Genomic DNA, 25,074 nt, shown 5'->3' with positions numbered 1-25,074 from the left:
TATATGAGAGTTAGTTTAATATTTAATTTGATCTTATATATAAGATCTTAATACACTTTATCTCTCATATTATCATTTCTTTCAAAATAATCTATGTAATAGCTGCATATGTTAAATGTTTAATCAAATAATAGTTCTAACTAATGTAGTTGATTAACATTAGTATTTAGGAAAGGACAACACCTATTTATTACATCCGCCTTAATTATAAGAGCTGGTTGATTAATTTGAGGAGATTAAAAAAATAAGTTAAGTTAGTTATTTGTAATAAATATGTGTTGTCTTTCCTAAAATACCTTGCTAATCAAGTATATTGGCTAGAATTACTATTGTTAGAAAGACTATCTTGAAAACAATGTATAAATAGGAGAAATAAAGTGTATTAAGATCTTATATTTAGGATCAAAATAGAAGTCAAAAAAAATTTTATATTAAGAACTTGAGGTAGTATTATAAATAACTAATTTAACTAAATATTTTAATCTATTCAAATTACTTAAATAGTTTTTATATTAAGGATTGAGTAGGTAGTATTTTTCATTCATGCGACCCACTTAAACATATCAGCAATACATATACTTACATGTACGTGGGCACGGGTTGGTTTTTTCCTTTGTTTTTGTTTGGGGGGGGGGGGTTATCAACCCGCGTCCCTCACAAGTCACAATGCATCATTTTTAATTATTGGTGTATTATAACTGGTTATATAACAGCTCAAGGCGCATAATCATAATTGATCATTTTTAACAAACTCATAATTAATCAAATCAATACACTGATTAATCCACCGTAACCACCAACGTTCTAGATGGTTCGCATCAAAAGTCGCCACCTTACTTCGTTGAGGGAACCGGTGACAAAATTTCTTCAGAGGGATGACTTCACGCCTTCACCAATTCATCGTCCTTCAATCGGACGCGTCGAAAATGTGAATAAAAAATTGAATAAAATGAGAAATTTTAGGTTCCGAAGAATGCCCTTCAAAGGCAATGGTCCCATTTTGACAAGCAATCCATCCCCATGATCTTAAATATGCGTGGGATGCGAGTATTTCTCAACACAAACAACATTCGGAATTTGATCTCTCCTTGTGGAAAGTAAACTTCATCGTCTTCAATGGCTGAGAAAAAAGCAGCATTCTGATCATCGGAGGCACCGGCTACCTCGGAAAATTCATCGTTCAGGCCAGTGCGAAAGCAGGACACCCCACTTTCGTGCTCGTCAGGGAAAACACCCTCTCTAATCCCGACAAGTCTGCTCTCGTCGAGAGCTTCAAGAGTTCAGGCGTCACCATCCTCCATGTCTGGCCCTCATCAATTTAACTTCAATTCCAAACTCGTTTGAATTTCTTACCAATAAGCATTCTGATTTCTTTATGTTTCTCTCTGTTATTACAGGGTGACCTCTATGATCACGAGAGCCTGGTTAAGGCAATCAAGCAAGTAGACGTTGTCATCTCCACAGTGAGTTTTCAGGTGGCCGATCAGGTGAACATCCTCGCCGCCATTAAAGAAGCTGGAAACAAAATCAAGGTAACACCTTTATCATTGTTCCTTGAATCTCAAAGCAGATCCACCAGCTAAAAAGCTCAAATCTCGTGTTTCGATCTAGAAAACTCACATGCCATTCTATTATATTATGGAAACAGAGGTTCCTTCCCTCGGAGTTTGGGCTAGACGTGGATCGTCACCATGTAGTTGAGCCATCTGGGAGTGCTTTGAATCTCAAAGTGGACTTCAGAAGGAAAGTCGAAGCCGAAGGGGTACCCTACACTTACGTGGTAAGCAACGCCTTCGCTGGGTATTACGTACCAACTTTGGGACAACAGAACGTCACTGCTCCCCCCGGGACAAGGTTTCCATCATAGGAGACGGAAATGTCAAAGGTAACACCCCAATAAAGCATCCTATTTATCATTAATCACAACGAATCCGATCAGCTTAAGATGTGGTGGTTTGATCTTCTGTTACTTCCAGCAATCTATGTGACAGAGGAGGACATTGGGACATACACTATCAAAGCAGTGGAAGACCCAAGAACCCTGAACAAAATCCTCTACCTCAGACCCCCGGCCAACACTTTGACGTTCAACGAGCTTGTCTCTTTGTGGGAGAAGAAGATAGGCAAGACCCTGGAAAGGTCCTACATTCCAGAGGATGAAGTTCTGAAGAAAATCCCAGGTCAGTAGGTGGCCAACAAACTAAGGATGAAAGGATTTTAAAACCTTCTCATATTAATATGTTTGTGAATTTTGCAGAGAGTCCTATTCCGTTGAACTACATTTTGGCGGTGAGTCATTCAATGTACGTTAAAGGAGACTGCACTAACTATGAGATCGATCCATCTATTGGAGTGGAAGCTACGGAGCTTTACCCAGATGTTAAATACACCAGCGTTGACGAGTATTTGAACAAGTTTGCGTGAGAGACGGGGAGTAATATAATATGGAGGCTTGCGTTTTGTACTTCGTTTTTTCAGTCACTGTTTAATAAGATCGAGGTCTCACTTGCGGGATTGGCCTTGATCATTCACTGATTTCACTCTCTACTGTCGCCGTTTCGTATTATCTTCAAAAGAATATCAAGTCATGTTTTACTCTTTCCATTTTGCTTCTCTTGTTCCGCTTTTGTTTCCTATTCCATTGTCTGCATAGTCATGGAATCTTGAGCAGTTGGAATGAACCAAGATTGACGGGACATTCTAACATAATAAATATAATTGAAGAGGAGCCTAATTAATGACGGTATTCTGACATTATAAATCTAAGGATAAAATTCTACCATTTTTATAGAAATACAGTTTAAATAATTTTAATATTTAAAATTGTAATTGATACCTCTGTTGGAATTTACACTAATTTTTTAAAAATGTAATCAGAGTTGTAATTAGAAATTAAAGAATTAAAGAACCATATCAATTAGTATTGATTTTAGTGAAAATAATTATAATTGTCTTAGAGTCTTAAATAAAAAAAAAACATATTATAAAACGAAAGGACGATAGAAAGAAAGAGAGAACGAAATTAACTAACCATCTTCTCATTGCCTTGTTAATCGTAATACGAAAATTTTTTTTGAAAAAAAGAAAGAAGACGCGGGGCCCTTCTGACGGAACTTCGTAATATGAAAGGTGACCACGCACATCTCAACTGCAAATTAACTATCCTTAAGCGAGGTTGACCATCTCAAGAGCCGGACCGTCAAGTTTGCTGATTATGAGCATCCTGAGGTGAAATCCGGAAACTGTCCAGCTGAAGTTGATTCTTCATTCGGCTTGAAGGCTTATGAACTGTTAAAACAGGGCAGAGCCTCTTTTGCTTGGAAGCCAGCTGCATCATTGACTGCCCCATGACGACAAGAGTAATCCAAACAGAGTCGAGTTTAACCAAGCTCTCATTTCCTAGTTAAAGTCGCCCTCTCTTTCCAATTCTACATGTGGACCTGGTTGGAAATTTGAGCAATTCCAATACAAATGGTTAAAGAAATATTTAAAAAAATTAATAACCAACATAAGAGCGCAGCAAGGATTACATTCCACATTTCCAGCTGCTTGCTCCTGTCCTGATACCAAATAACTATTTATTCCACCTCGCTTAACAAGACATCATCATTGTAGACATCATTCTCACCAAGGAGTTTCCTTTCGAAACCATCGCGTCCTTAAATGTTCTTTACTTTTGTCCCAATAAAATGTTGTCCCCCTCTCTGTTTATATAACCACTGTCTTAACAAACACAGCTCATAATAACGCTGGTTCCCATGCTTGATTTTGCTGTTGTTATTATCTGAGTCTACTAAATGGAGAATTCGCTGCCGAATGGAATGTTTCCTCGGGCTCCGAATTCCAGATTCTCGGCTAGGGAGGGAAGAAGTGGGTATGAACCATCAGATACAGAGACAGAGTGGCAAGAAGTTCCCCGACATGAACGAGAAAGAAAGAATCTGACTCTGGGACCTGAAGAACCAAAAGTCCTCAACTTCAGGAATAAAAGTCCCATGGCACTATACAGAAGGCATCCTTCCAAGTTTGAACTCGAAATCTCATCTCCTGTTGCGTCTTCAGTAGCAAGCTCAGGACGAAGGAGACACCAAAGTAGATCGCCGTATAGGCCCTTCAGGGCCGACGGTGAGGCTCCATTTCCCAAAACTAGTTTGGATGTTGGGAGAAGTGTCAGTCCTTTGCCAAAACCTGACCTTGGAAGGCATGGATCTCCATATCAATATGAAAGAGAAAATCTCAATCGGCGAGCGGTGAACAGAGTAAGTGAGAAATCAAACCAGAGAAGATCAAAGACTGCTCCGAGGGTAAGGGGAAGAGAAAGGGAAGCATCCCATGGGAGCAATCCTTCAATAGGAGAGATCAACGAGATGGTTGCTGAGGCGAACTTTTCAAGAGATCCTGTTAATAACGAGCTCATAATAACAAGCGCAGAGTCGAGCCTACCGGGTGATATTTTCTTTTCTCGCGAATGCAATGCCATGATGAAGAGCAAGAACATGTTAACAAAACCAAACATTGATGATGAAACCCAGTTTGATAGCTCGAGACCTAAGATTCTCCCCCAACGAGACACCCCTTATCATCGTCGTCATCATTATCATTCAAACAGAGCAAATAGGAATCTCAACACTGTGAACATACGAGGCACATCATCTAGTACTACTGTGCTGTCTCGCTCGAGTACGATTACTAGTACTGCTGCTAAAAGCAAAAAGAACAGTGGGAATTTAAGCACTAGCAGTAGTGTGAAGAGTGATGTTAGTTGGACGAGTGCGAGTATTCAGAAATTCATAATGAACAGGAGGAAGAACCAAGCAGACGGATGGTTTGCTTGCATGAGAAAAGTAGGCAGGCCATCGAATAAATCGCCAGAACATCGATCAGTTGATGAGGCTTCTATCATTGAGAAAGCTTTCGTGCTCCAAAGCCTCCCACAATTCTGGGCAGATAAGCACCAACCCACCTCCATGGATGGCTTCATTTGCCACCAACAAGAAGCTCAGCTTCTCAAGGAACTAGTAAGTTTTTAAATATTTACATATTCTATTTACTCTGTTCCGCCAATCGTTTGAAAGTTCCTTTTCCATTCTATTTTGCTTTCATCCTCAGATTTATAAATGCTTACGTTAGAGATTACTTTAATCAATGATTAGATGGTCAAAAACATAATCTGCGAGGAGTTTTACGTCGGAATTTGTCGACCTAGTTGGCAAACTACTCAAAACAAATCAAAACTCGGATTTTGCAAGTCAATAATAATTCAACATTACTGCCTTCTGAGTCAATATAAAATCCAACCAAATCCCATAAGTTTATTTCATGACGTGTGAGAAATTATAACATGACTTGGCGCTTATTAATCTTGCTTAACTTGTGAAATGTGCATCTGCCATTCTCATTGTACCTTATTTCACTGATATCTTATTTTTCATATTCACAATTCGTATCTCTTTAAATTTAGGCGTCTCAAGACGTGTGTCCTCATATTTTGCTAAAAGGACCAATTGGCTCAGGAAAAAGAGCGCTGGCAATGGCTCTTCTGCGAGAAATATTCGGTGATGCGGTGTCCAATGTATGCTCCTTGACATTTTTTTGGCCTTTTTCATTTTCCTTATTGGTCAATTATCACCTGGATTTCTAAGCTCTCCTTATCAAACGCTTTTGCAGCTATCTCATGATTTAAGAAATTTCTCCATCCAGGTAGAGATTTCCGACCCAGTAAACTATTGCATCTTCAAATCCAATGCGGCGAACTCATGTCAAGCACTTACATAATTACATTGGCAGGATAGAAGGCCCGTGAAAATCACTGTTCCAATAACGTCCAGTCCTCATCACATGGAGCTCAATGTAAATTCGGAACCTAATGCTAAATATGCTTTAATGGGATTAGTTAAGGAAATAAGCACTGAACATGCGATTACCCCTGAAGTCAGTAATTTCAATTTCAAGTCAGATTACAAAGGTTAATTAGCTATCTGATTTAATTTTGGTACTACTTGTTGAGAATTATAGGCGAACTAATTAATTAAAAATGTTGTGTACTTCTCGTTTCTCAGTATTAGTTCTCTACGAGGTTGACAAAGCAGCTGACAACATCCAACACATGATCAAATGGATTATAGATCGCTATTCTGACATATGCAAGCTCATAGTTTGTTGCGAAGATGGTGGGGACATAATCGACCCTGTGAAAAACCGGTTCGAAGTTATCAATATTGATGCCCCACCAACGCATGAAGTAAGCAAACCGACTGTTGAAGAACGTTATAGATTATAGGTTTTTGTATAATTCCAATATTATCGTAATATATGAGTATTTAATTTATACACACAATATATCTTACATTTTAGAAGATATGGTAATATTCTGTATATAGTTAATATACTCACACTACCCCCGATATTTCAGATTATGGATGTTCTTATTCAGATAGCAAAACAAGAAGAAATTGATCTGTCCATGAATTTTGCTGCTAAGATTGCCACCAAGTCAAAGCAGAATCTCAGGAAAGCAATCATGGCTCTTGAAGCATGCAGAGCACACAAGTACGAACTTGAAGAAGGATTAAAATTGTATTCTGAATACTTCAGTAAATTATCTTCAAAATCTTACTACGGCATTGCGCTGTGCAGCTATCCATTTTCAGAAGAACAACCAATTCCGCTTGGATGGGAGGAGACTATAATAGAAGTTTCTGCAGAGATCCTAGCTGATCCTTCACATTCACGGTGACAGATCATTTTGGATTGGTTGTGAAGTTCGATGCATCTTCTTAGTTCGTTAATTTTCCCCCTTTTCCTGATCTTCATTATGGTCTCATCAGCTTATTCTCAGTCAGAGAGAAATTACAGAAGCTCCTGGTGGATTTTGTTCACCCCAAGCTGATTCTCCGGGTAACAAACAAAAAACCAGTATTTTAACTGTCAGAATAACTAATCAAGTATCATCGAAACACAGAATTAAAATGGAGTGTTGTGTTCCATTATGCAGAAACTGGTGGAACAGCTCCTCAAAGGAATTGAGAGCAACTTAAAAAGGGAGCTCTTCTACTGGCATGCTTATTATGTAAGCTTGTTCCTCCATAGAGCCTTTTATCGCACGTTATGTTTCATCATACCTGCTATATATATTATTATATATGTTTGTAAATTAGTAACCAGAGGGTGTGTGCATACATATATGGTTAACAGAACAAGAGACTCCCACCAGGAACTACAGCTTTACTAAAGTTAGAAGGTGAGGCTTTGAAAGATAACTCATAATTTTACTATAAGAATTTTTTTTCTCCCCCGTCATAAAAGAATTATATTATGCACTTGCGTGCTTGTGTGCAGAATTTGTGGCCAAGTTCATGAGCATGTACAGAAAAAGCTCTAGCAGTCGACAGTTTGTGTAGATTAAAAATCTGAAGTTTAATGGCTCACCAAAACAGGGGAATGATATTGAAGGTTCAATGCGAAAAGAGAGAAATTGCAGGCCCCAAGATTCTGAGGTTTTCCTGTTACACAAATTACCGAGCTCTTCTGGTTGATATGCAAGGACATGATCACATATTCCTTACGAGTGAACAATACCTATATATTCGCTCTTATGTTAGCGAATGCATTGGAAAGAACTTATTTGACAACATTTTAAAATATTAATACCATGAAGTAAAACCAAAAATCAGGTATCAGTACTATCAGTAGCTGATTAATTTTCAGGTGTTCTTAACGATATGATTTATTCGACACTGGGGAGGAAATATCGAACCCAACCATATTGATTATTGGTTTGGAATAACTTTGAACCTATTTGATCTAAGATGATACTACCTCGGATCCTTAATATAAGAGTTAGTTTGGCTTTTAATTTGATTATAAACATAAAATTCCAATACACTCTATTTCTCATATTTATCCATGTTTTTCAAAGTAATCCTTGTAATAATTGCACATATTAAAGATTCTATCAAATGGCAGTTCTAATTAATACACATAATTAGTAAGGGTATTTTAAGGAAGACAAAACTTATTTATTACAAATAACTAACTTAACAAACTTTCTCAATTTATTCAAATTAGTCACCTAGCTCTTAATATGTTAATCTGGTTTGATTTTAAAGTCAACCTGGTTTGATTCAACATTAGCATGTTAAACCTTATTTATAACTGGTTTTGTCTAATTCTTATTTTTATGTTATGCATAAGGAATTTCTTCCACGAAAACTTGAGATGAAGTTAATCTTCTGCATCACATCTTCACATACCTTTCTAATACTAAAATTAATATGTATATACAATTAAATTTTACAAAATTTTTTATTCATAAATACTTCTTCTAATCCTTATTATAAAATTCAAATAACTAATTTACAGATAATAAATAGTTAATTAAAAATATTAAATAAATTAAAAATATATTTTATTTGAAATATGTCTTAAAGTATTATGAATAATACAATTGATTTTGGCGGGCAAAGGTTGGTATACCAAAATTTAGGCTAAGCAAATAATACTATTGCTTATGACAGACAGGGTTCGAGATGCGGTATATGCGGCCTTTGTAGTTTGTTGGGCTTTCGAGAGTAATGAGAATCCAAGGCGCGTGAAGTTAGGTATAACGTCTAAAACGGTACACGTGGGCAGGATCAACGCGAACCGCGAATACTGAGGCGTCTAGTAAGATTTCCACTTGCTCTGCTTTTGGACTTCGCATGACCCTCCCAACACACTTCGTCCTCTCTACGCTTACCCCAAGATATGTTAATTTCACCTCACCACCCTCCGATTCGAATCTGTTACCATCCTACTGTTGTTATTCCCACACGTGTCATATCCCGATCTTCCTCGTCTCTGCGTACGCCCATAAATGTGATGCGCCTGAAAACGAAACTTCTCACTTTCACCGCTCAAGAATCGGATTCCTGTGTCAGTGGTTTGCCGTAAGCCTTCCTCATCTCTCTCTTGATTTCTATTGATTTTTTCGTCTTGCCGTGCGTGTCATCGCAACATTTTCCCTTCAAAATCAAGTGATGGTTATTTTACTGTCATTTCGGATTACTGTCTTGCATGTATTTAATGATAGCTGCCCGTGATTACTTGATTCTTCTTGGTCGTTCTTCTATTTGCTTTGTCTAATTCTTAAATATTCTGTCGTTTAAAGTGAAGCTCCCTTCGTACAGAATGTTTTGGGGTGCGTGTCGATTTGATCCATATTCATTTCATCTCACGACTAGTACTGTTTATGTCAAATTTTCTCTGAGCAACTGTATTTGACTCATTTCACATTACATATTTGCTGGGAGAAACAACATAGTTCCAATGTTGATTAATATCGTAAACCGAAGTGGCTTCTCCACTGTTGTTTTCATCGCGTCGAAACATGATGCTTAAGGATGATAGGGTGTTTTTTTCTGTTTATATCGTTAATTTCTGGCACAAGTCAACATGGATCACAATGGAGAAGTAAGTGTAAGGAATTCGGGATTTTCTCATATCGCGCTCAATGAAAGAATACTTGCTTCAATGTCACGGAGAACTGTTGCTGCTCATCCCTGGCATGACTTAGAGATTGGTAAAGTACTGTTATGGCTTTGTTGTCAGTTGTCGCCATTTAATTATCTTTTCTAGCATGGAAGTTTTGTAATGCTATATTACATAGAATCAAACGTATGGATCTAGTACTCCTAAAGTTTCGGTTGTTTTTATACAGGGCCTGGAGCTCCATCAGTTTTCAACTGTGTAAGTTGTGAATGTTTAATGTTTGGCTTTTTCCTTTTGGCCGATGATAGCTTATATTGAACCTTTCACATGCATAAACAGTAGGACAACCTTGAAAATAAAAAATAAAGAAAACTACCGTTTGAAATTCCATTGACCGTCTCACTCTGGGCCATATTCATGGCATTTCTGGGAAACCGTCATATATGTTTAGCATAAGCAACTCAAAAGGTGGTTCAGTTTCGTCAATGACATGATGATAATGGCAACGTTGCTGACATTCTGAGAGTGGATCTACAAAGTTTTACATTAGCAACATAGATTGGTCTGCTCTGGTCTTCTTCCATTTGCTGAGAGCAGCCAAATTCAAATATGGACTTTATGGCAGGTTGTTGAAATTGGCAAAGGCAGCAAGGTTAAGTATGAGCTGGACAAGACAAGTGGACTTATAAAGGTGTGGGTTCTCAAACTTTTTCAGTTATTGAATTCAGTTTATTCCCTTACCATCTCAACATTCTTTGGCATAACAATAGAAAAGGTTTTCTTAAGATAATTTTATTCACGTTACAATTTTTACGCATATTGTTGGGATTTTGTCAACTTCAATGCTTGAATGCCACCGAAGTTCTAGGGATTCTGATTTTTTTTTTTCCCCCCAGAATTTCAAGTACTCAATTTCCTTTGCAGAGCTCCCACCTAAGATGCTTAGACTTTCAATAGCAAGATTGTTAGTATTGTTGTTTAGGTTACTATATTGAGGAACGTGTATTTAATAAACAGGTAGAGAATCATAGATAATAGAGCGAACTATTGGCTTCAGATTGTTTATTTTGCTGTTTTTGTTTCCACCTATCAGTTATTTATGCAAAAGTTTTGTTGGCTAAGTTTATACTTGCAACCAAAATAAATTATGACTATCAGATTTACTGGAGGCAAAGTTTACTTTGTTTTATACTGATAATAGTGTTGTTTCTGGTTGGGAAAAAAATTGTTTTATAACTGTTCTATCTGTGAATGGGATGACATAGGTTGATCGCGTTCTTTACTCATCAGTTGTCTACCCGCACAATTATGGTTTCATTCCAAGAACTATTTGTGAAGACAGTGATCCTATGGATGTCCTGATACTAATGCAGGTACCATTGCTTAAAAGTTTGTTCATGATTTTTAACCAACATACCTGTTTTTAGCCCCAAAAATAAAAATTCTAACTTTATTATCTCTTAAGCAGGAGCCAGTGCTACCTGGTTCTTTCCTTCGTGCCCGTGCTATTGGATTGATGCCCATGATTGACCAGGTAAAAATTTCTTTCTACTACCAAGATATTATCTTCGTTTCATTATGTTACAAGGGGAACGCAAAAGAACCATCTGAGGGTCTGTCAACAACAGAATTGGTCTACCTAATTAGTCTTTATGTTAGATTTATATATTTCTCTAGTTGCCTCTCTGCGGGTTAACCGGGCATTTATCAGAATATATAGGAACGGTTATTGACCTGTTGCTTGAATTCTGGTGCAGGGAGAAAAGGATGACAAAATCATAGCAGTTTGTGCTGATGACCCTGAATTCCGCCATTACAAGGACATCAAGGAACTTCCTCCACATCGGCTAGCTGAAATCAGGCGATTTTTTGAAGACTGTATCCTGTTTGGCATTTAGCATTCACATATACATGCGCCCATATGATTGTTGGTCATTATACCCCGTTGGTGATTGGTTTTGCATCTCAAAGAGTTTGGACATATCAACACAATTCATGTAGCTCCCCTACGCTTCTAAGATATATTAAATGCTTACACCATTCTTTCTCATGAATGAATTAAATGGTTACACCATTGATGCATGAAAGTTTTCCGCCTTGGTCTGTTAATTCATTTATTTCCTTACGGCTGCTATGTTGTGTATCCTTAGCCTGACATGTTAGACAAGAAAAATGAGAACAAAAAAGTTGATGTTGAAGATTTTCTTCCTGCTGATGCTGCTATGGATGCCATCAAGTATTCCATGTTAGTACCAGCCTTTTCCTTTTTTGCTGACAAGTTACCAGCCTTTGTTCTGTCATAAACATTATCGGCTTCCCTCCCGCCAATTTTGCCGCTGTTTGTTTCAAAACATATACACCAATATTGGTTACATTTTTCCAGAGGTGTCTTTTGCTTTATTCAGGGATTTTACTTTGACGTGTTGCAGGGACCTGTACGCTGCTTATATAGTTGAAAGCTTGAGGCAGTGAGCTGTTCAGAAACTGATCGGGCAGGAGGATATGACTTCAAACATTATGTGAATGAGAACAAACTTAAACATTCTGATACTGTTGCTGGATATTATGCTTTTGTGGCAATATGTGCTACTTTGTCTGCTTGCCTTCTGGCAAAAACATGCATCTGAATTCTAAATGTAATTGTATTTCTTGATGTCATATTGTCGCTTGTGCAGAACTTGTCAGAATTAGGGTCCCTGTGGTAGCCGTTGGCTACTTGGGGCACAAAGGCATTGACCTTTTTTTTTTTTTTGTGGTGTCCCAAACTTGGGCTAAAAGAGTAGCGGTGATGTCGTAACTGGATTCCCCGTGAGTTTTCTTTTATAGTACCCGGGAAGAAAACTTGAAAAGAGAGTGAGCTTCAAAGAAGGGGCGACGCTCGACTGCCATTTTGCTTGGGATCCAGATTAACGGCAAAATGATGCTAGTTATTATCACTTACCCTTCATTGCTGGCTCAGGCTAAGCAGGCCTGCTAATTGCAGGTTATGATTGACGATCACGTGAATTATTCTGCATTATCCTAAACATAATGACCTCCTCTGCTTATGCAAATAAATTTAGGTCGAGATTTTCTTTCCTGAGAGGATAACATGGGAGGACATGGGAGCAAACGGAGAGTTTTAGTTTTATATTATTCAATTCAATAGTCTTTTGAGAAAACGAATTCTTTTTCATTTTAAAACGGGTGCTAACTGTTCTGCGTCCTAACAAACTATAACATCAATTACCTTTATCTGTGATCATGTAAATGTTCAGAGGGCCAAATAATAACAACTAACGAATGTGAAATGGGCATAACTATACACTTTTAAGTATGGTGCTTATCAAGTTGATAGATTGATTGTACCCACAAAAAAATTGATAGGTTGATACTTTCATTAAACATCTAGATGCTTTCAATAAATGATTTGTTCGCCGAGTCGAAAAACAACATAGCGCTCGATGATGTTTTCTGGCAGAATCGTTTGAAAACGGAATTTTACTTGCGGCTGGAAAAATATAGTGCGGTAAAAGAAGTTCCGTTGCCGGGAATCGAACCCGGGTCTCCTGGGTGAAAGCCAGATATCCTAACCGCTGGACGACAACGGAGCAGATGGTAGGCTGCCCCCTTTTAAAACTATATATCGTCATGATTCTGCGTAGTGCTCACCACTTTTGGGTTATCGTGCGCTGCTAATTCGACAGTAGTATTGTTGAGAGAAAGGACTCCCGGGCATAAGGTACTGACCCAATATGTTTTTTGGCCCACTTTCGAACGACCTGGCCTTTTCTCGCATGTAGTATCCTTATTTGTGTTTAGTTTCAAACTGGATGAGGACCGTTTCAATTCTTTTTTCCCCCGCCCCCTATCTTTCCTACGGAAAGCGAACGACATTTTTGAATGGGGCTCAAGCCCAACGGGTCAAATAGATGAATAATGAGGTTTTCGGGCATAAGCTTTGCCCACGAAACAGAGGCCACATGCCCCATATCTGACAGTCACAAAGTGGTGGGCGACATAAACTGGAGGCATGTATCGAGCAGGAAGGAGTTCTTTGTGTAATTGAATGATGATTTAAGTAAAATAAAACAAAAGAAACAAAGGGAAGAGGGCAGTGAGGGGAAGAAGAATGATGAGTGAATAAAGTGGCAGACAAGAGGGTCCCCGCAGCCCCCACAGTTGGATGACTGGGGAGAGGCTTCTCCAAGGTCCTCTCTTTTATCATTCCTTCAATTCAAATCTTCCTCCCAAAATTACCAAATTCTCCTCGCCTCTCCCTTTGACGCTGGCCTCCTTGAAAACAAAGCACAAAGAAAAGCAGACATGACCGGTGGCGGGCTGTACGGGGACAAGCGCCACCAAACTCCCCAAAAGAAGATCCCCTTCCTCCTCTGTTTTAACCTCTTTTTCTTTTTCTTACTTGTCATCCCTCAGGTCAGTACACGAACCACACCACCCTTGTTTCACGTTTAATCTCCTTGTCACTTTCAGATTCTCCCCTCTTGCCTTCTTTGTTTCTCTCTTCTCTCCCAATCTCTCTCATTCATTATTGCCTTTTCTCTATTCTTATTCTGCACTCTCCACTTGTACTTTTCAACGAATTCCTATTCTTCTTTCAAATTACAATTCAAGGCCTCCTTTTTACGAATTCCTCCTTATAAAAATGGAAGGAATGATCGTAAGGAAGCCAGGAGGGGAGTTTAAAACGTTAAGGTCAATCCATGCGAGTTGAAATCATGAAGGGAGCTTAACTAATGAGCTTAGGTATAAAGACGTGTCTGTCCATCCAAGTCAATAAAGAAGGAGACGGGTCTTGATGAGGAGCAGTCCACGTGGCAGCCTTGCCACTGCTCATTTCGCCGGTGTGGGACCCTGGCCTCACCTCATCCTCGTCGTCACTTGAAGCGTCAACGTCGGGAAAACAACATGCGTGTCTGCATGGTGTGTGTCCGTATTTATGTGAGGGAAAGGGAGAGACGTGCATGCATGTTACTTCCCTCCCAACTAACCTCATTCTCCCCACATCTTCCCCTAACCCTAACTACTTCTTCTCTGTGGCCTTCATCAGTTTCCATCCCCTTCTTCATTTATTTCATCATCTGTTTCTTCTCGTGTTAGTTCACTTATCATTTACTGTTTATCTCCAACGATAATTGCATGCACCTTTAATTAATATTGCCTTCGGTCTTTAATATAAAATCCTGTTTGATTTTTATTTTGGTCCTAAATATAAGACATCAATCCATTTTGTCTCTCATATTTATATATTTTTTTTCAAAGTAACCCTTCTAACAATAATAGTTTCAGTCAGTACACTTGATTAGCAAGAATATTATAGGAAAGACAACATCTATTTAGGACAAATAACTAACTCAGCTTGCTTCTTTAATCTCTTTAAATTAATCAACTAGCTTTTATAATTAGGACCGAAAGTAGTTTATACTTCTATTGGACGGCTGCTTCATTATATTACTTCTGGTGATTACAGATAACATAACACACCCCCTTTGATTCCTTTGAAAGAGGCTTCGTTCTGGGATGATGGTTGGGAGGAGAAACGTAGGTAGAGCAAGTGGGAAGAGGTTCTATGTGCTGGCAATTCTGTCTTTATAATGATGTGCTGCTTCCCCAATCATTATTACCATTTGTATTATTTGCCTTCACATCACAATCACATCATATATGTCATTCTAATTAAATCCTTTGCATATTGCCAAACACTTGTTCCACCGCAACTTCTTCCTCCGATCCTGCCATTCCCTTCACTTCTCACACAAGCCCAATGAATTAATAATTAATATCCAGGCACTGTCATTCAAAATATGCGTGTGTGTCGTTAACATATCACACACGAATCTTTATCGGCCGGTATAGTCTGATCTTTGAACCTGTCAAGAGACGTTTGGTATTAAAACCCATTCATTCATACACACCAACAGGATCGCCCCTGTACGCGCTGGAGTTGGTGAAAGGTTCATTTTAAGAAAATAATAAGCTACAAAAATACTTGTAATTTCACATATTATATCCCACCTCCTCAAAGGACACTTCGACAATTTTCTTAAAGCCAATAATACATGCATTATTATAAACTCAATACAATACACATATACGCTTGTGCGTGTCGGGTTGTCATTCTACATAATATATACAACAGTAGAGTACAGACACACACACACGCAATTAAATAAAAAAGTGCAAGCTTATTTGCTTTCGACAAAACATATGGTGTGCCGATTGAATAGCGCACGCATTTAAAAACATACTCCTTCGATCCTAAATGTAAAACCCTTATACACACTAGTATAATCTTATTTAGGACAGTATAATACTAACAAAATCTGTTTTCCCTAACTTGTTTGACTGAGTTTTTTTCCCCCTTGCAGTGAGAAACACATAAACCTTGTTACGTTAATGGAGTTCCTGAGTTTCAGAAAACGTAAGCATCCCAAAGACGAAATACAAATTTACAAGTGGTCAACTTATTGCAGTAGTCATGAAAAGTCTCCCATGTTCTTCAAAACCCCAATTAATCCAAAAACGTTAACATCTCTTTGCCGCGTCCTTACCGTCTGCCGGCTACACCGGTCATCCGGCCTTTCTTTAATTAATTAGTATTGATGGATTGATTTTAATTTGAGCACAGAAGACAACTTTTTGGGACAACGGAAAATAGAGGGAAGACGACGAACAAGCATCGCTTTTTATTTGCGTGAACATTTAATAAAACAAATAAAATATTAGCGCCAATTATATCCGTCCTGTTTTGTCATTTCGCGTCCTACCTTTTTCGGTTTTCAACATTTTTCTTTTGCTATTTCCTCTCTTTCGTCGTCCTCCTCCTCTGACGCTCCACAGTCTCTGCACTCACACAGAGGCAGAAGGAGAGGAGTGAGAGAGAGAAGAAGAAGAAAACACAGTGCTTCACAGAACTATCAAGAAGAAACCCTAGCGAAGCTGCATTTTGATGGAGAGTATCGCGCACTCTCGGCAGCCAAACAAGGTGTCCGCGGCATTTTCCAAGAAAAGCAATGGCAATCATGGGGGCTTGCCTGCTAAAGGTTTGTATGACGACGTCTACGGAGGTCCTCCCAAGTTCGGAGTTAACAGCCTCTCCCCTCGTTTCGAAGACTACGGTGAGATTTTCGGAAGCTTTCACACTGCACGCACATCTTCTATACCGATTCTGGATCTTCCGCTGGTTGATGAAAACGAGGTCTTCTTCGATATCCGCAGCTCCGCCTTCGACTACGGCGAAGTTTTTGGAGGTTACAATGGTCTAGATTTCGCGGTCTCCTACGAGGACTTGTTTCACCAACCCAACGTTCGGGATGATGCTTCCTCTGAAGAGGCCTGGTATGAATGCGATCATATTTTACGCCTTGCTCTAGGATTCCATTTCTGCATCTAATATTTAACACATGTTGAAGTGAGCGATCCTTTCGTAAATTGGGTTTACCTTTGTGTCATGGCGGAAAACGAGTTCTTATTTCTAATGTCCGAGATCGGTATAACGACTTTCAGCAGTCCAGGCCTTGATTTCACTTTCCTGGACTGTCGGGTCGAACTATGAGGATCGATCTTGTATGTTCAGGTGTTTGGACTAATGTTAACGTACTATTGATGAGTAAAACATTGCGCTGGCTCGTAGCTCCTCGTGGAACCATGGTGCTTGCTAGTTCACTTGCCATTATAGTGGTTCATTGAGATGTTTCGCATAAAAATTCAGCTAGTCTGTGAAGCAAAGTGGACAACTTTGTCATTAACCAAGAAGGATAATTAGAATCGTTTAGATTAACTAGTGACCCCTTTCGGAGTTTAATATGATCTTTGAACTTCTTGTATCTTCCGAGGTTAATATGTTCTTTTGTTTTTATGTTACCAAAGAACTTACAGAACCAGTTAGAGGTGTCTTCTATTTTTATTCTCTTATTCGAGTCATTTGCAAGCGTGATATGATGGTGTATCATTTCTTCTATATCTTCTATAGGACTCCGGAAGAAACTGATTCAATTTCGGGAGAGTCAGATCGTTCTGGAAATAATCAAAGTATGTCAAGGGGATATCCTTACCACTCTGTTGATGGTGATACAGAGTTCAACATTTCTTACCACAGGGTCGACGGAACAGGCAATGGAGGCATCTTGAAGGGGAAAACACACATCGCTGAGCCACAACCCCTTCACGGATTCACTCTTGTGTTTGATGAAGCTACCCCCATGCATAGCATTGATCCTTCTATGCAATTCCCTGATGATATAAATCTTGATGTAGACCTTACCACTGAAAAGGAGAGGGAAAACCAACTTGGGAAAACATCACATCCACCTGATCGTACTTCTGGAAAACAGACTTTTGGCGATGATCTTCAATTGCACGATGAAGACAGTAGAAGTGGCTCTCATTCCAGGGAGGCATTCATGTCTGTGACTGACATCAACCTTAGAACCCGACCCTCCCAAGTGCCACCCCCTTCACGGCCACCACCCTTACTAGATGTGAAGAAGGGGCACACTGCTGATTTTCATTTGAACTCTGAGCCGGTTGCCGCCAAAGGGATTCCAGGTGACAGCTCACCACCTTTCTTTGATGTAGAAGTTGATATGAATTCATCTGCAGCTGCTTCTGCTGCTACCATGAAAGAAGCAGTGCATAGAGTTGAAACAAAACTTAGAGGTGCAAAAGAATTGAAGGAGAAGAAAAAGGAGGATTTTGACAGCAGTGTCAAAATTAGTTGTGATGTGAAAAACATTGAGGGAAGCAGGAATATCACTAGATCGAGTAGTTTGAAGGATGAGAGAATACAGGGAGCTTCTGATGGGAGACATAGAAAAATGAAGATTCCTATCACAGATGAAAGGCAGAAAACCATGAAAGTTGTGGTGGAAACTCCAGATTCATTGTTAAGGGACAGACCTCTGCATATGTTTGAAAAATCCACAGAGGAAAAACGCATCAATGAATCCAGATCATCTCAAGAGTCTGATAGGAGCGCTGGAGCTGGAACATGGAAGGAAGAAACTGAATTCTTTGAGTTGGTGGGCACAGAAGAATCTCCTTCTGTTTTTCAGTCAGTGAATCATTCTAAGAGTTTAGCAAAAGATGTCAGAACCCATGAGAATGAATGGGAGGCTAATCTGCAAGATGAGAGTAAAATGCTAAGGGCAATTGAAGAAAAATGTCAGCTGGATGAATACAAGAAAAAGTCTAAAGCTGCAAAAGAGGCTTGTGAACTAGATAAAATCATTAGATCTAAAGCTTCTCGTGAAGATCAAAAGCAAAAAGAGCATGTAAAGAAGGGAAAACTGAGAAAGTTCTCAGAGCAGGAAGAGAATGAACATACAAGAATCACTCACCAGCATGAAAAAACTGAAAAGAAATTAACTGATGTTTATCAATCAGGAAACTCAGAGAATACGTCTCAGACTCAACATAAGGAAGTCCAGCAAGCAAAAGGTGAGAAATTGAAAGAAGTCGATAGATTTGATGAAGTTCACGTTATGAGACTTAAGGAAGGTGAGAAGAAACTAAAAGAGGCGGACAAACAAAGGGATAATGTCAAGAAACAGAAGCAGGCTGGCAAAGTGAAAGAAAATGATGACAGAGAAAGAAAAGCTTTTGCCCTAGGGAAAGGAGAGGCTGCGGAAAAACAGACCAATTCTATGGATGTGGAAGAGAATGATGGAAAGCTAAGGGAGGCTGTTATTGAGGATATAAAGAGAAAAGAGTCTTGCCAAAGAGAACATGAGAAGAGTTTAAAACAAACTGAATTGGTTCAGCAAAAGGAACAAAAAGAGGCTCATGAAAGAGAAGATATTGAGAAAATCCTAAATGGTGCTTGTAGAAAAGAAGGTGAAGAAGGCCCAAAACAGACACTTGAAGAAAATAATGGAAAAAGACCTAAAGAGGCCCTTGATCTAGAAGTGAACCAGATAAGACTGAGAGAGACAGTTGGGCAGGAAAGAAATGACAAGAGAGTGAAAGAGGCGTATGAAAGAATTCACCATAAAAATACATTAGAAGAGGCATGTGACGCTTGTAATGGATATGAAATTGAAAGTGAACTTCAAGAAGCAGATGGCATCGAAGGTGTTCAAAATGTTCTGAATCAAGGTCTAGAACAAGATAAGAACTGTGGAATATTGGAAGAGGCCCAGAGTAAAGAAGAAATTGAGAGCCCATCAAACTGGGAGTTCGATGTGGGAGGAAGTGAAGCCACATTAAATGAGGATAGCCATCATGTGCATTCTAAGAAAGTGCCTAAGAGTGTGGATGGAGATGAAAGAGATAAGGAGTTGGACAAAAGTTTGGAGCAAATGGAGGGGAATGAAGATGGGGAATCAATGAAGTTTGCTGAAGAAGTTGATGAGATATTAAAAACAGAGTGTGATCCAAATCATCTTGAAGCTCAATCAGCTTCCAATCACGAAGAATGTATTGAAAAACCAGAGGAATCACAACAATCCCCTGCTGGCCATGTAATTGGAAGGACAAAAACTGAATGCAAAGTTGGTGAAAAGAAATTGGAACAGGTAAGAATGGAAAATCTAATGGCTAATAAAGATAGTAGAGAACCTGAAATGAGCCCTGGCGATGCAGAGCACATAGGGACCAAATCAGGAAAAGTGGATGACTGTGTGATGAATGATGATGAAGTTGGCTTTGGCAGTCAAGAAACAGGTGTTGACAAAATTAAAACGGCTTCTCAACAAGATACTAATCGCAGCAATGTGGATGGGAAATCTGCTCATGAATGGAATGAGAGAGGAAAGGACAACCAGCATGTAAAAATTTCCCTGCACCAGCAAGAAAGCAAAGACAAAGTGTCATCAACTTATCCAAACCCATGGGATCAGAAAGGAAGGAACACAGGATCAGCTAAACCTGCTACAGTGCTAGAGGTGGGAAATCAGAAAAGTACTTCACAGGTTCATGTAGGTCAATCCACAGAGAAAAAGGAGAAGAATATCAATGAAACTCGAATATCAGAAGAGAGTGATGCTGAAAGGATGAGAAGAGAAAGAGAATTGGAGAGAGATCGTCTTAGAAAGATAGAGGAGGAGAGGCAAAGAGAAAGGGAAAGAGAAAAAGACAGAATGGCTGTTGACAAAGCAATGTTAGAGGCTGAGAGGGAAAGGGAAAGAGAAAAGGATAGGATGGCTGTTGACAGAGCAACTCTTCAGGCTCGTGACAGAGCATTTGCTGAAACTCGTGATAGAGCAGATAGGGCAGCATTTGAGAGAGCAACTGCTGAAGCTAGACAAAGAGCACTGAGTGAGGCCCGTGAAAGACTTGAGAAGGCTTGTGCTGAGGCCAGGGATAATAAGGCAAGTGCAGAGGCCAGATTGAAAGCAGAACGTGCTGCCGTAGAAAGAGCAACTGCAGAGGCTCGAGAGCGTGCAATGGAAAAAGCCAAGGCTGAGAGAGCTGCTTTCGAGTCCAGAGAACGGTTAGAGAGATCTGTATCTGACACCTTTGCCACCTCTTTCAGAAGTAGTGGGAGACAAGGTTTTTCATTATCTGTAAGTATTTTGATAGTTTTGCTGGTGATTTAATGTAGAATCTGCTGCACAGTGTCTAATCAGTTAAATGACAGGATGCGCAAGACTCACAGTTTCAGAACTTCAGTTCTTCTGCTGGTTCCAGGCATCCATATTCTTCAGTACATGGTAGCACTTAATATGTGTTTTCCCTGTATTATTTCAATGTAAATTCATGTGACGTTTTGCATATTTTGTTACCCTGCTTGATATGAGCATTACTGCTGTTATTTGTTTGAAGCTTGCTCTTTTTCTGAAAGATCAGAAGGAGGGGAAGGTGAATCAGCTCAGAGGTGTAGAGCTAGGCTGGAGAGATATCGCCGTACAGCTGAGCGTGCGGTAAGATTTTCATTCTTTTGATAGGAAGCACATATAGAGTTTCTAGATGTAAGATGTTACATACTGATTTTTGTGGATATTTTAGGCAAGAGCTTTGGAAGAAAAGAACATGCGTGACCTTCTAGCTCAGAAGGAGCAGGCTGAGAGAAATGTAAGTAATATTCACAAAGATTGCCTCTAACAACTTGTGTAGTAGGGAGAAAATGATTTTAAAAGAAATTAAAATGAGAATGCTCACATCAAGAAAAGAGTAGAAAACTAGAATGGGCTCCATGCAAAGGTAAGCCATACATGGCTCATGAACATCGCGGCTTTGTAAAGCTTTTGTAGATATATGGATTGATATAGATGATTATCTGGTACTCCCTCAATTTTATCCTATCAACTCTTTGCCCTCTCATTTTCTCAGCCTATTCGTCATTTTCAAATGAAGGCTAGAGATTCTAAACTGTTGTGTCCGTGTTTCACTGCTTATTTGTTTTCCATGCTGTTTGCAGAGATTAGCAGAGACTCTGGATGCTGAAGTTAGGAGGTGGTCAAGTGGGAAAGAAGGAAATTTACGTGCCCTGCTATCAACCTTGCAATATGTAGGTGTCAATATTCTAAGATAACTGCCTGTACTTCTTTCTCCTCTTCACCCAAACCTCGTTTTTACACAAGAACACACGTTGGGTGAAGTGTGTGAAGATCATGTTGATGAGTCTACTTCATCATTTTGTCTTGGCTGTTTCTGTTTGAGACTTGAATTATGATCTGCCTAACTCATCTCTGCGCTCCCGCCCAGGGGGGGGGGGTTTGATAGAATTGAACTATTTCATTTTCTGATCTTTTTACCTCGTCAGATCCTTGGGCCTGATAGTGGATGGCAGCCAATTCCATTGACGGAGGTCATTACATCTGCTGCTGTAAAGAAGGCTTACAGGAAAGCAACCCTCTGTGTTCATCCTGACAAATTACAGCAGCGTGGGGCAAGTATTCAACACAAATATATATGTGAAAAAGTCTTTGATCTTCTAAAGGTATGTTTAGCACGCCACTTCCACTGGTTTCGTTTTTGGACCATGGGGGAGGTACCATTTAATTTGGCTTCTCCCAAACACATCCTACGTGACTTTGTCTTCCTATTTAGTAGAAGACTACTGCACTTTTTAATTACTCAATAACCACTCACTAAAATCAAAAATGTCAAAGCCCAACAGAGTAGGTCAAAATGACGAGGAGTTGGCTTTTATATCCCACGAGGGCATAAGGTTTAAATCCCTATATGGATGAAGGACTTTATTGTTGAATGATTTGTAAGTATGTCTAGAAGTGTGCTATTAATTATGAGGCCTGTCATGATTCTAATAAACCTATGGGATCTAATTCGCCTAAACTTTTCATGATCAAAAAATGTTAATTATGCACTGAAACCAAAATGGGGCAATTTTCCTGGCCAAAATTTGCTATGCTTGTCTTTCTTTTAAATCAACAGTTTTGTTTAATGTATTGGAATAATTCATGATGCCGTTGCCTTTATTGTTTGAAACTGGGTGCACGTGCAATTCACAAGACACATTTGTCTATGCACGTGGATTCTTGGGCCAAGTAGATATGCAAGCACGTGTGCCTCCCAAACTCAGCGTGAATAGGTCACTAAGTTTCATTCATCTGGAACCATGTTTCCCTGATTACTTGGGTAGTCTGGCCTACATAATGCCATGTCATTCATTGACAATGTTTTATAGTTGGGAGAAATTTATATGGTGGAGTTGCTCTGTCGCGATAGTATCTAGTTGGATAATGGATTCCTTTCCTTTTATTATATTTTTCTTTATCTTACTTCTGAAAATTGGTTCTCCAGGAGGCTTGGAACAAATTCAATTCCGAAGAGCGATAGCATGGCTTGTCTTGTGTTGTTGAATAATTCCTTGCAGCTCCCGGAGACGGAGGCCCCTACTGGCATGCGAATTATATAGCTTCGGCTCTGATGGTTTTCTACTCACGTGCGGTCAGGCTAGCCCTATTCCTAAACGCAAAGCTTGGCAAATGGCAATTATTCGTCAGTTATGATCATGTTCTGTAATATTAGCCTTCAATATTTGTATGTAAGGGGAAAAGAGGCCACCGCATGCGGCTTCCGCATTGAATTTCAGCAATTCAGAAGCAATAGTTACATCACAATATGAAATCTAGATCTATAAATTTCTTGTAATTTATGTGTAAATTTAGAAAAGGAAAGAAGGAATTGTTAGAAAAATCAAATTTTAGAGACTCGATTTCGTATCGCAGTTGGATGTTCTGCATATGAAAGGCAAATGAGATGAATTATAGACGGATCATCTTTTTCTTTTTCCCTCCAAGTCCCCGTCCTATTTGCTCACAACACTAGTGATGATACCGTAACTCGATTATGCTTCGAAATGATGTAACACTCCATGCTTTTCTTTCCCTTTAATATTTTTGATAAAATTCATAAATTGTGCTACTGTTCTGAAAATAGATTTCTAGGTTCATCTCGGGTGGGAGTTGTTGGCAGAAGTCTTGCTTTATAAGACCCAACATTGGCGGCCTCACCAACACTTTATTTGAAACGTCAAAAGCTTCATCTGTGAGCTCCTTCCTTGACGCCCAGTTTGGGTGGTAGGACCTCACGTGAAGAAGACGTGGTTTTGAGGACAAGTATAGATATTGGTGGGAGCATATGGAAAGACAGGGCATCGGGCATGAGGCTGGCAGTATGATTTAGAAAAAGATCAGTGGCATGGCATCTTGCAGTGCCCATGGCTGTAATATTTTATGCTTTATCACTTGTATAAATGGGCTGGTTACTATGTAAATATTGATCCCGTAGCAGCCGTACTTGTCTTGTTATTGGTGTTTTTGTTAGTACAAAACAAGATCGAGATACTCTTCCATCTCTCATGTGAAGTCAAAGATGTGCAAGTAAGAACAACCTGAAACCTTAAACGGAGAGACCTGTTAACTTGTTTGGCCGTAAGTTGCCTTGAAGCTTATAATAAACGGCCGTGCGGTACTAGTTATAATTGTGACGATTACTGCAGATTTTAAGTAGAAAAATTAATTACTTGCAAGTCCATCGCTTGTAAATAATGCCGAAGTTTAACTTATCAATGAAACTGAAAAAAATAAGTAATTAATTTTTATTTTAGACTAAATTGTAATTCTTTCTTTATAAATTATTATTTAAATCACACAACTTGTGATTATTTATATAAATAATGATGTATGTAATGATAATGATATTGTCTCCTTTGTACTTTTGACTAAAACCCTAAAAAGAGCAGCGGCATTTCGGACGCACCAACACAGATATCACCTACCAAGTTATGCGTATATCATATTTTCCCAAGCATCTCACCAGTCACCACACAATGTGGCCGATGTGCAGAATTGATACTGGTTAAAGTACGAAAATAATTGTCTAGGGACTATGATTATTTTTAACAGCTGAGAAAAATTCCAACTTTTTAAAAATTGTGGTAAATATTTGCCAAAATAGAGGTTTTTTTTTGTTTGGGGGGGGGGGGGGGGAGAAGAGGTCGTTCACACCTATCTCCCCCTCCTCTGTGTGATAAACGATTGTACATTATTTTTTCTCAACTGTCTCTGAAAAAGTCCTAGTCAAAAGGTAACCTATGAGTTATATGTGATTAAATAAGAAGAATTATTATTTTGACCAAAGATTATAACTCTAATGTTAAACGCTTAACCAATAAATATAATATGTATATATATACTCCTC

At 39.0% G+C, this 25,074-nt stretch overlaps 3 protein-coding genes, 1 non-coding gene and 1 pseudogene across 8 annotated transcripts; 4 read left to right on the top strand and 1 right to left on the bottom strand.

The window, feature by feature from the left end:
- Nucleotides 1-1,124: 1,124 nt before the first annotated feature.
- On the top strand, nt 1,125-2,601 carry LOC114731592 (isoflavone reductase homolog TP7-like; annotated as a pseudogene).
- Nucleotides 2,602-3,797: 1,196 nt separating this feature from the next.
- Nucleotides 3,798-7,535, top strand: LOC114731608 (uncharacterized). Its single transcript, XM_028918819.1, has 9 exons — nt 3,798-5,018; nt 5,462-5,572; nt 5,788-5,965; nt 6,060-6,241; nt 6,413-6,549; nt 6,637-6,732; nt 6,828-6,897; nt 6,995-7,069; nt 7,437-7,535. Exons 1-9 carry the CDS (start codon nt 3,798-3,800, stop codon nt 7,533-7,535), a joined length of 2,169 nt encoding a protein of 722 aa, XP_028774652.1.
- A 1,254-nt stretch (nt 7,536-8,789) lies between these two features.
- On the top strand, nt 8,790-12,145 carry LOC114731589 (soluble inorganic pyrophosphatase 4). 4 transcript variants are annotated; one of them, XM_028918798.1, is made up of 9 exons: nt 8,790-8,927; nt 9,428-9,559; nt 9,698-9,726; nt 10,094-10,159; nt 10,734-10,841; nt 10,934-11,002; nt 11,226-11,346; nt 11,632-11,713; nt 11,898-12,145. In XM_028918798.1, exons 2-9 carry the CDS (start codon nt 9,433-9,435, stop codon nt 11,938-11,940), a joined length of 645 nt encoding a protein of 214 aa, XP_028774631.1. In that variant the 5' UTR covers nt 8,790-8,927; nt 9,428-9,432; the 3' UTR covers nt 11,941-12,145. The 4 variants fall into 4 exon arrangements, with proteins under 4 accessions (XP_028774631.1, XP_028774633.1, XP_028774630.1 ...); XM_028918800.1 differs by having other exon boundaries at nt 8,807-8,927; nt 10,937-11,002; XM_028918797.1 differs by lacking the exon at nt 8,790-8,927 and having other exon boundaries at nt 8,934-9,559.
- An 841-nt stretch (nt 12,146-12,986) lies between these two features.
- On the bottom strand, nt 12,987-13,058 carry TRNAE-UUC (transfer RNA glutamic acid (anticodon UUC)). Its single transcript has one exon. It is a non-coding gene; the product is annotated as a tRNA-Glu (tRNA).
- Nucleotides 13,059-13,825: 767 nt separating this feature from the next.
- Nucleotides 13,826-23,662, top strand: LOC114731587 (auxilin-like protein 1). 2 transcript variants are annotated; one of them, XM_028918794.1, is made up of 8 exons: nt 13,826-13,884; nt 17,441-20,972; nt 21,047-21,119; nt 21,232-21,329; nt 21,415-21,480; nt 21,827-21,916; nt 22,172-22,348; nt 23,173-23,662. In XM_028918794.1, exons 2-8 carry the CDS (start codon nt 17,502-17,504, stop codon nt 23,206-23,208), a joined length of 4,011 nt encoding a protein of 1,336 aa, XP_028774627.1. In that variant the 5' UTR covers nt 13,826-13,884; nt 17,441-17,501; the 3' UTR covers nt 23,209-23,662. The 2 variants fall into 2 exon arrangements, with proteins under 2 accessions (XP_028774627.1, XP_028774626.1); XM_028918793.1 differs by lacking the exon at nt 13,826-13,884 and adding an exon at nt 15,888-16,806.
- Nucleotides 23,663-25,074: the final 1,412 nt, after the last annotated feature.

Source organism: Neltuma alba, unplaced genomic scaffold (genome assembly GCF_004799145.2).
Source record: "Neltuma alba isolate B1F8T4 unplaced genomic scaffold, ASM479914v2 tig00012838_pilon, whole genome shotgun sequence".
NCBI classification, from domain to species: domain Eukaryota; kingdom Viridiplantae; phylum Streptophyta; class Magnoliopsida; order Fabales; family Fabaceae; genus Neltuma; species Neltuma alba.
This window is presented reverse-complemented; position numbering and strand designations above follow the sequence as displayed.